The following is an 11458-nucleotide window of genomic DNA, read 5'->3' as shown; positions in this document are numbered from 1 at the left end:
TCACGCCCACGTTCAGTCCTCTCACTCATCTTATCCAACACGAAGCCCTGCCCAGTGCCCAGGCTGTCTCACAACGCTTGCAGGTCCAGCTGTCCACTCCTGTGGGGATGAAGCTCCACTTGGGCCTGTCACCCTCAGCCTGTGTGTCACCCAGCAGTTGGAGTGACCCTTGAAGACAGAAGAGAGATCTTGCCTGCTCTGCTCTACACCCTCCATAGCTTTAAGCCCCGTGGCACTTTACTGACGGAGGCCTGCCAGACACTAGACTGTGCACTGCACGTGTATTGACGCTGCTCCACACTGCTCCGCACAGCCCGGGAGGAGAGGCTGTCACTACACCCTGTTTACGAAGGGGAAACCAAGGCATGGGGATTAAGTCACTCTCCCAGGGTCGCCCAGATGGGAAGTGGTGGAGCCCAGGTCCGAACTCAAGTCTGCGCTGTAACAGGAGGCCTGGGGGCACTCCATCCCAGTGTGACCAAGCACCCTTCTCGGGCCGCTGCACGGGTTATTCTGCCACCCTGCAGCATCACATGCTTGGTGCCCTCGTTCCCTCCCCGTCTCCACCTGCCTGTGACCTCATCGCTGGGCTCCTCTGAGTCTTCTTCGCCCAGCTCTGCACTTCCACAGCATCCACCACTCTCGGCACATTCTGTGTGTGTTATGGATTCTGGGCCCTGTAAGGGCAGAGGGTGTGGGTTTTTCTCTTCTTCACTCTTAGCTGCAGTGCCTGGAACAGGCCTGCCTCTCACTCAGCGCACGTTCACTGAAGTGCATCACGTGGAGCAGAATACACAGACGGGGTGTGCAGCATGTTCTGTCCAGATAGCTGCTGCCCTGGCTCTGCCGAAAACCCGACAAAATGGTGTGGCCTGATGCCAAGGCCCTGGGCCACTGCTCCAAGTAGTGGAAGTGCAGAGTCCCCAAGTGGCTTCCCCAGAACATCCATCCACCAGGCACATGGCCTGGCACCCGATGCAGAGGTTAGCCGAGGCCCGCAGCTGCCCACAATAGGAAGCTCCCTCTGCTCCATTCTTGATTACACCGGGGTCATTTCGTTGTCTCCTTCACACAGGTGGATGGCATCCTGAAAACTGTGCTCCGAGACGAGATCATCGCTTGGCACAAGAAAACTCAGGAGGACACGTCCTCTCCTCTCTCAGCGGCTGGGCAGCCCGAGAACATGGATAGCCAGCAGCTGGTCTCTCTGGTTCAGAAAGCTGTCACTGCCATCATGACTCGCTTGCACAACCTTGCACAGTTCGAAGGCGGGGAGAGCAAAGTGAACACGCTGGTGGCTGCCGCCAACAGCCTGGATAACCTGTGCCGCATGGACCCCGCCTGGCACCCCTGGCTGTGACCGTGGCCGTCCTGCCCTGGAACGTGAAGGCTCTCCAGGGCTCTGAGACTGCCGGCTTTCTTCTCTCTGCCTTGTTGATTTTACTTACAAAAGTCCTGAAGTTTTACTGGGTTACAGTTATCCTCCTAATAGTCTGTGTGTGAAAGGGGGCAAACGTAGTTTTAGAGGGAGCCACGCTGTTCTGACAGCCAGGTGTTAGAAATGGCAGAGCTGAAACTTAGGCTCAACTTTTTAAACAATCTTTTTAAGAAAGCAGGATTCCGTGGCCTGGAATTTGTGAATTCTTTTTTTATAGTATTCCTTCCTCCGTGTGAATGTACAGCTCCAGTTGTAGAACCCATCTCCGTACCGTCCATTTTTAACTCTTTGAAGAGTAGCACCTCACAGCAGCTCTGAGCTTTTGTACAGACCTTTGTAACAAGTGTACAGAAAACCCACTTTGTTAGAGAAACAGGAAATTACGAACAAACTGCTGGTTTTTCTCTAAGCACGAACTTTTATGCTGCGTGTGACCAGCGTAGGGAATCTCGGCGAGTGTGGGATGTCGCCCTGTGGGGAATGCCATCTCTCGTCCCTTTTAGATTGGCCAATGCCCACTGGGGAGAACAGCACCGGAAGAGTCAGCAGGTGAACCTCCACTTCCTATCGCTGGCTCTTCAGATCTCTCTTAGGCATTTACTATCACTGTATATGGGGGGGGATCACTTTTTCCTTTCTAATTTAAAAAGAGAAAATAGCAACGAAAGTTTGTCCGTTAACTCTAGTCTTTCTGTTATGTTCACATTTTTATAAATCTGAGCATCGAGAATGTTCTACCTAAATTTGTACAGTGTGATTTTTTTAGAATAAATATTTTATAAAAGGATATATTGTCACTTAAGTGTGTTAAAAATGCTTATTAGTTCCGTGAGGCTTTCTGCTACCTGTGTCCTTCAGCACTTAGGGTCCGACAGTCCCAGGAACAGTACAAGCTGTTCCTCAGTGTGGCTTCTTAGTGTTGGTGACCCCACAATCTTAGCCTGAGTGTCTGAGGTGACACTTGGGGCAGATTTTGTCATGGTGATGAGGAATACCGGTCTTGACTTCAGGGTGTGTCAGCCTGCCCGGAACGCTCTGATCCCTGTTAGCCGTGTTTACATATTTCGGGGTCGCTATTGTGTAACCTGCGTGTCCAGGGGCCCTGGCTTACAGCCATGTGCCACAGGTAGAGCTGACCGTAAGGGCGTGGAGCGACTCAGTGTGGCTCACCACCAGGCTGCCATCCCTTTGCCCAGGCCCTACTGTGGGCCAGGCCTGCCACACCCTTGAGGCAGTGTGAACAGAGAAGAGCCCTGACCTTGTGGACATGGGTGGGGCTGTCCCCAAACACCTGCTGTGATACCAGCAGAGTGTAAAACACCAGGACAGAGCGAGGGGACTGCTACTTTACTTCTAGCATTGTGGATTCTGCAGTGGAAAAGACTTGCCCATTGGGAAATACTGTTCCAGTGAGAAAGACAGGTCTACCAACTCTAGACAGGTCAGCGTGGCCCCTTCAGACCTTCTTGAGCCCTGACTCTTCCCATTCTTTTTCCCTTGGCCCTGTTTATCTCCCCCCCCCCCAGGATAGCTTGGGGTGTTACCTGCATTGCGTTTACTCGCATCCCTGCAAAGTCCAGGCTAAGAGGCATGACCAACCCTCTTGGAAGCTCTAGGCTCTTGCTCAGCTGTGAAAGCTCACCAGCAGTGGGGGGCCAACAGCCTCCACTGCAGGTCCTTGTGTTAGTCTCCAGTCTTCAGGAGGCACATGGGCCCTTGGGCCAGGGGGCTTCACTCCACAGAGGCGGAATTTCCAGCTCAGAGAGCCCAGAGCCAATGGTGGAGAAGCTGGGATTGGACCTCAACCAAGCTGACTCCAAACCTGCTATACCCTGAGTTACAGGTTGAGGCTGAGGGGTGAGATTGCTCATCTCATCTGATTGGACTCTCCCATTCCTTCTTTGCAGCTAACTGTAAGTTATGTCCCATTTCCTTGGAGAGAGCCGTCTTTGTGAGAAAGTATCTTGGATTCTGAAATGCCAGGAGCTGTGCATCTAAACTGACAGTTCAAAACTAGTCACCAATAAGTGTCATCATACTGACATCAGGCCGAGTGAGGAAGGTACCCCGCCATCATTGTCACTGTGTGAAACAAGGCATAAGCCACTGTTCCCATTCCTGTGGGCTCCTGGAGAGCCTGCCATGGAGTGCGGTGTTTGTGGAGGTGTGTGGGTGGCAGCCAGGTAAGGGGAGTGTTTAACATGGAGAGTTGGGGTCAGTAAGGAGAGGCCCAGGTTTCCTCCCACGCCACGCCCCTAACACTTTCCCTGGTTAGTGAGAACCAGTTTTTCGATGGCCAGAAGGGGTAAGTCTTCCCCAGTAAAGGTCCAGCATCTTCTGAGATGCATGTGTAAGTGAGAAGATCAGGACCCAAGCTTCAGGTTTCTTACCCCAACCAGGTGCTGCTGGGGGCTGGGCCCTCAGGCATTGTGGAAGATCCAAGAAAAAGGCTTGTTTATGGGGGCCAGAGATGTTATATGAGTCTCTATCATTTCTAGGTAAGTACTATTATCAGACATTTCTGTATGTGTGGTAAAATGTACATCATGAAGTTTATCATTCAATCTTTTTTATTTTTGAGAGTTTTCTGCCACAGGGCGCGTGCACTCTCCAGAAAGACAGAGAGAGACAGATAGAAAGCAAGAAATCACCCCCTGGGGAGATAGCTATGCCGCCATCCCTTCTCCATTCTCCTCTCAGGATCTTGGGCACGCACACACATGCGCCTGGTGTGAGTTTAAGCTACCGGGTCTGAGACTCGAACCACAGTCGTTTACATGAGAGTACAGCAACATAGCCATTATGCCAATTGCTGGTCCCTCAACCATTTTTGTTTTTTAAAGAATTACTTAACTTTATTTTTATTTGACCAGAGACAGAGTGGAAGTGAGAAAGCAAGCCACCAGGTCTGGGACTCGAACTGCAGTTGGCCATATGGGAGTCCAACACCCTTAACCACCACGCCACCTGCTGGTCCCCATTTCAGTCATTTTTAAGTGGACAGTTCAGTGGCATTAAGTACATGCACAGTACTGAGTAGCCCTCACCACCACCTTCTCCACAACTTTTCTCTTCTCTCACTGAAGCTGTGCACTCACTCACACTTAACTCCCCATCTTTCCTCCCACCCCAGCCTCTGGCAGCCACCATCTGCTTCTCTAGGAATTTGGCTACTCAAGGGACTTCATGTAAGTAGGATCATACCTTAGTTCTTTATGATCGATTTATTTCTCTTAACATCTCCTCAGAGCTCATCTATGTGGTAGCATGTCAGAATTTCCTCCCCTTTTAAAGATAAATAATATTCTGTTAGATGATATTAGGTTAAAGTCATGACACATTCTTGCATAGAAAAACGTAGAAAAATACGTCATGATTTTCCTGGTGACCTAATAGCACATTTTGTTTGTCCATTATCTTGTCAGTGGACACTCAGGTGGCTTCCACGGCGGCCACTGTGAATAATGCTACTGTGAATGTACATGTGCAAACATTTGCTCAAGTTCCTGCTTCAATGCTTTTGGTTGTATGCCCAGAAGTAGAATTTCTGGATCAAATAGTAATTCTATTTTTAATTTTTTGAGGAACTGCCATACTGTTTTGCATAGCAGATGTACCGCTTTCCGTTCCTACCAGCAGTACATGAAGTTTTTAATTTCTCCACATTCCTGCCAGCACCTGTTGTTAACTGGTTTTGTTTAGAACAACCATCTTACTGGGTGTGAAGTAGCACCTCGTTGTGGTTTTGATTTGTATTTGCCTAATGATTATGTTAAGCAAATTTTCATTTACATTTTATCTAGGCCGATATCTACTTAGGAAAAGTATCTGTTCTAGTCCTTTGCCCATTTTTGAATTGGATGGTGTTTTGAGTTCTCTCTAGTCTGAATATTAACTTCCTATGTATATTATTATATTACACAATTATATAATTCATGTTTTGTGGGTTTCCTTTTCACTCTGTTGATATTATGTCTTTTGATACACAAAAACTTAATTTCAATGCAGTCCAATTTATGTATTTTTTTCTTTTAAGAGATTTTTGCTATAAGGTGTACATGCTTCTCAGAGACACAGAGAGAAAGTGAGAAATCACCCCTCAGCAGGGATAGCCATGGTGCAATCCCTCTTTCATTCTCCTCTCAGGGTTTTGGGCATGCACATGTGCTAGGTATGAGTTTTAAGTTGCCAGGTCTGGGACTCAAACTATGGTCAGCCATGTGGGAGTCCAGTACTGTAACCACTATGCCACCTGCTGGTCCCTTCTGTTTGTTTGTTTTTGCCTGTGTTTCTGATGTAATATCCCAGAGATCATTGCCAGATCCAATGTCATGAAGCTTTTCCTTATGTTTCCTGCTACAAGTTTTATAGTTTTAACTATTATGTTTAAGTTTTTGATCTGAGTTAATTTATATGTATGGTGTAAGGTAAGGGTCCAACTTAATACTTCAACATGTGGATATCCAGTTTGCCCAACATTGTTTGTTGAAAGGATTATCCTGTGGAAAACAGTCTTTGCACCCTTTTTAGAAATTGACTGTATATGTAAAGGTTTATTTCTGGGGTTTTTCCTATTTCATTGGTCTGTCTTTCCACCTTTTTTTTTGGTTTGTTTGACGTTTATTTCAGAAAGAGAGAGCACGCTTCTAATGGGGTCTTTTTTTTTTAATTTTTTTTTTATAGAGGTTTTTCCTATAAAGGCACGTGCACTTGCCAGAAAGACACAGAGAGAGATAGAAAGCGAGAAATCACCCCCCAGTGGGGATGGCCATGCTGAAATCTTTTGTGCTCCATTCTCCTCTAGGGATCTTGGGGATGCACACACACGCGCCCGGCGTGAGTTTAAGCCACCGGGTTTGGGACTTCAACTGCAGTCAACTACATGGAGTCCAGCGACATAGCCATTACGCCAACTGCTGGTCCCCTCCAATGGGGTCTTGACACAGTGAACTTCTGCCAACTTCAGCCAGCCGAGATCCTGTGTACTAGAAAGGTCGCAGCCACAAACCTGGAACTTCCCCTGTGGTGGGTTCACAGAGTGCTGCATTTCACCACTGCGCCACCGCCTGCCCTCAACTCTTTTTAAGTTTTTTACTCATGGCAGTGCGTGCACACACATAAAAGAAGAATGCATGTAGCCATCTCAACAGGGTCTGGTCACACCACAGTCCTCTTCTCCCAACCTTCCCACTTAGGATCCTGGACACACATGCATGTACCCAGCAGTTTTCAGGCGGACCAGGCCAGGGTTCCCAACTCGCAGTTGGCCATGCAGCTTCAAGTACTGCAGTTCAGTGTGCTGCTTGCACTGCAAAAGCTCAGCCTGTGTGTCTGTCTCTATGCCAGCACCACATTTTTTTAAGAATTTTTTTCACTTAATCCAATTTGCTATCATTATGATTATTTTTAATTTGACCAGAGACAGAGAGAAAGAGAAAGTGAGAAAAGAAAGCCACCATGTCCAGGACTCAAACCGTGGTGGGCCAAGAAGGAATCCAGTGACTTTAACCACCACATTGTTTTGCTGTTAGAGCTTTTTGGTAAATTTTGAATTCAGAAAGTGTGATTCCTTCATTTTTATTTTTCAAAATTGTTCTGTTTGGGATCCCTAGTAATTTTGTATGAATTTGAGGACATGGTTTTCTGCTTCTGGAAAAAAAAAATGTTGGGATCTTGACAGTGATAGAATTAAGCCTGCCGATTACTTTGGGCAGTACTAACATCAATATTAAATTTTCTAATCCATAAGCATGGGATGTCTTCTCACTTCTTTGTTTCTTAAAGCAAATTTTTATAGTTTTCAAAGTACAAGTCTTTCACCTTATAGGTTAAGTTTATTTTTATTCCTAAGTATTGTACCCTTTTCGATGGTATTTTAAACAGAATTGAGGGCCTAATTTCTTCCTTGAATCATTTGTTTTTAGTATATAGAACTGATTTTTGTGTGTTGATTTTCTATCTTACAACTTTGCTAAATTTGTTAATTCTAACCATTTTTCTGTGTCACATGCTGACTGTGGCCGTTTTGAATCCTGAGACCAGGCAGCCTAAGAACATACCAGATGTGTGTGAGCGTGCTCAGGATCCTGGTGAACTGGAGGACTGGAGAAAGGGGATCAAGCCCCCGGGAAGTGTCTCCTCTCCCACCTGTTTCTCATGCACATACATGCGCTCTATCATGAATTCTTTTTATTTTTTTCACTGTATTTTTTTACTGTCTAGTATTTTTTAAATTGTGCATTCATAGCTTTTTTAATCATGTAAAACATCCAATAGTTTTCACCTTAACAAGAATTAAGACTTCTTTTTCAAGAATACTATGTAAGTTGGGGCCGGCAAGTGGCGTGGTTAAAGGCGCTGGACTCCCATATGGCTGACCACAGTTCAAGTCTCGGACCTGGTGCCTTGCTTTCTCACTTCCTCTCTCTCTGATCAAACTGAAAAATAATAATGATAAAATAATAAATAAAGCTAAATAAAATAATTATAAAAAAAACAATACTATGTAAGTCAAGGTGGATAAAACATTTAAGGTTAAAACAAAAACAAAAACTTGTTTATAAAAATAGTGGTTGGAACTGGCAGATGGCATGGTGGTTAAGGGCGCTGAATTCCCACATGGATGACCACGGTCCGAGTCCCCAGGCCTGATGACTTGCTTCTATCTCTCTGTCTCTCTCTGTCTTTCTGGCGAGCGCATGCGCCCTATAGCAAAAACTTCTCCAAAAAAATAAAGGATGGAAAAAGACATAACATGTGGGGGTCAGCAGGAGGTGTGGCGGTTGAGTTGCTGGACTCCTACGTGGCTGACTGTGGTTCAAGTCCTGGACCTGACGTGGCTTGCTTTCCTAACTTCCTCTCTCTCTCTCTCTCTCTGATGAGAATATATGCCCTTGTAGAATTTCCTGAGGTTTTCTTTCTGAGTCTGGTTAATGACGGTGAGAACACGTGCAATGGATTGCGAACAACTCGGATCTTGGACAACTTGGACACAGCTCCGCCTGTCACTTTGGCGATGCGCAGCTGGGACAGCTCTACCCTCAGGGCGTCTCTACCTTCAGGTCGTCCAGCTGTTTCCAGCTCCTCTTTCTTCTTGCCGCGCAAATCCCGAGCCTTCATTTTGGCCATAGCTGCCCAATGCAGCCGCCACCGGTGCCTGCTCGGATGGAAAGAGCTATCATGGATTCTTTAAAACATAATTTCTTAAGTTATAAATTAAAACTTATTTAAGTAAACATGTTTGTCCTAAAATTAGACTAGATGTACCCCTTCTTTGTTTATAGAAATGAACTCTTGAGGTGGCTGGGTAAACTCTCACCACAGGTTAGGTCATGGGAAACCTGGCAGCACCTAGAATCCTATCCTTCCATCCTCTCGTTCTCTAGATACTGGAAAAAAAGGGAAGCGACTCAGGAAATTTACTTCTGAAGAAAGTCCATTTATGGAGCCAGCAGTGCTGGACATCACATGGCCAATTGTGGTTTGAGTCCCGAACCCGGTGACTTTAAAATCATGCTGTGTAGGTGCACCCAAATACCCAGGAGGAAATTGGAGGAGAACAGATTTTGGTGTCATCATCTCCCCAGGAGGGTGATTTCTCATGTTCCTTGTCACTGTCTTTCTCTGGCAAGTGGAATCCTATAGCAAAAACCTTTTAGGGGCTGGCAGGTGGCGTGGTGGTTAAGGGCGCTGGACTCCCACATGGGCGACCACGGTTCGAGTCCCGGACCTGATGGCTTGCTTGCTCTCTCTCTCTCGCCAAATTAAAATAAGCAAATAAAATAAATGAAGCTAAATAATTCTTTTAAAAAAAAAAAAAAAACCTTTTAAAAAGAAAAAAAAAAGTACATTTGTAAAGTAAGTTCCAAAGAATTTATATTGTTGAGTTTCCATTTGAGCACTTATATAGTCACTTAGTTTTTTAAACTCTTGGGTTTTTTACATAGAAAAAAATATGTCATGACTTTCCCAATGACATAATAGATAAAATTCAAAATCACTTTAGAGGACAGACAAGAAATTGTTGCTTCTAGCCAATAAAATTTTGTTAAGTAGCAAAATTTTTTTTAAAAATAATTTTATTTACATATTATTTTAAAATTTGCTACAGGACATGTGTGCACACACATACACACACAGAGAGAAAGTGAGAAAGTAAGCTGCCAGGTCTGGGACTTGAACCCCAGTTGGTCATGTGGGAGTCCCTTGCACCACACCACCTGCCAATCCCAAAATGTCTATCCTACAAATTATAATTATATCCTACAAATTATAATATTGTAAAGCTTTCTCTTGAACTACTGTTTAATAAAAAAGCAATAAAATCAAAGTTATTTTAGAATAAGTTATTGCTGTATATATGGATTATCTTAGAAAACAACAAAAATTTACATTTAGATGATTCAGTTAATCATTATACTAAGAATAATTCTATCAAGATTCTTTTTTTTTTTAGAGGTTTTTGCTATAGGGCGTGTGCACTCGCCAGACAAACAGAGAGAGACAGAGAGACAGAAAGCGAGAAATCACCCCCCCGGGGGGATGGCCACGCTGCAATCCCTTCTCTTCCATTCTCCTGTCGGGATCTTGGGCACACACGCACAAGCGCCCGGCGTGAGTTTAAGCCACCGGGTCCGGGACGCAAACCATGGTCGACTACATGGGAGTCCAGCAACAAAGCCATTATGCTAACTGCTGGTCCCAAATTCTATAAAGATTCTAATTTGAACTACTGTAATATCTGAACTAAAAGCAATAATGCTGGGGCCAACAGGTGGTTTGGTGGTTAAGGGCACTGGACTCCCACAGAGCCAACCGTGATTTGAGTCCCAGACCTGGCGGCTTGCTCTCTCTCTCTCTCTGGTCAAATTAAAAATTCTTTCAGTAAAAATAAATAATTTTTTAAATAAAATAATAAAAGCAGTAATGCTAAAAGAGAAAAATAATAAATAATTGCTTTAGTAGAGATCAGATAAAGGTGGCTAAGTAGGGTTCTGGGTGTGTTAGAAGTGGGTGGCTCTGCCATCAGGCTGTGTAGACAGGTAGAATCCTGTGCTTGGATATAGACCTCTTTGTGGCTGGTGGAGGATGGCCTAGGTTATTGAAAACTACTGGAAGAGATTCCTGGGGAGCGTGGTCATTATTGTCTCGAGTCAGGGGAAAGACATGGTACTCTTTTCTCAGGACCAGTCCCTGGATTCCTTGGTGTAACACCGGACTCTGAAGCGAGGATGAGGTGGAGGACCAGGGCTCCTAGGCAGGTGGACACCAGGCATCTGGGTGAGCATATACTGACAATAAAAAAGGGAGAAGAAGGAAAAGAATAGCCAGTCCAAGTGAGGATTTTCAATCTTTCCAGAAGAATTTTGATGTCCAGCTGTTTATATGCATGGTAATATTTTTTAAGATTTATTATTATTATTATTATTATTAATTTGCTACAGGGCATGCATGCTCACTAGAGAAAAAGAGAGAGAGAAAGGGAGAGAGAGACAGAGACAGAGAAAGGGAGAGAGAGAGAGAGAAAGCAAGCACCAGGTTTGGGGCTCAGACTGTGGTCAGCATGTGGAAGTCCAGCACCTTTATTTTTTTCCCAAGTACAATTTTTTTGAAGTCCGGCACCTTTAACCACACTACCTGCCAGCCCCACATGGTAATCTTTTAAGTTATTCCAGATACTCCTCTCTCTCTTCACAGAAAATCCTTTTTTTTTCTCTCTCCCTGCAGAGTATAGGTGTGCCTACCAGAGAGAGGGGGAAATGATCGTGTCACCTCGTGGAAAGTGATCACCCCACAACCTCTTCTCCATCTCTCCCTCCTTTTGGAATGTTGAGCCTGCATGCACACTTGTCTGGCCTCCAAGTCTGAGACTTGAACATGCAGTTTGCCATGTAGGATCCAGCTACCAGGCCACAGAAGCAGCCTGGAAATCCATTCTAAGAATTCAGTAGAAGTTTCTTTCTTTACTTGGCGCAGTATCTGCTAGAACTTCTACATTTCACTTTCTCTCACTGTTTTTCT

The 11458-nt window shown here is 45.1% G+C and overlaps 1 protein-coding gene and 1 pseudogene across 1 annotated transcript in view; one reads left to right on the top strand and one right to left on the bottom strand.

The window, feature by feature from the left end:
• TRRAP (transformation/transcription domain associated protein) overlaps positions 1-2227 on the top strand; it is a gene marked incomplete in the record, with an annotated part of 151090 nt that extends 148863 nt beyond the window's left edge. Inside the window, 1 exon segment of the mRNA XM_014588476.2 lies at positions 1076-2227. Coding sequence (XP_014443962.1) covers positions 1076-1360 — 285 coding nt within the window.
• Positions 1742-8566, bottom strand: LOC102491286 (60S ribosomal protein L35-like; annotated as a pseudogene).
• Positions 8567-11458: the final 2892 nt, after the last annotated feature.

The sequence above is a fragment of the Tupaia chinensis genome, unplaced genomic scaffold, assembly GCF_000334495.1.
Source record: "Tupaia chinensis unplaced genomic scaffold, TupChi_1.0 Scaffold000279_1, whole genome shotgun sequence".
NCBI lineage: Eukaryota > Metazoa > Chordata > Mammalia > Scandentia > Tupaiidae > Tupaia > Tupaia belangeri.
The sequence above is the reverse complement of the archived record's forward strand: the minus strand, read 5'-3'. Positions and strand labels throughout refer to the sequence as shown.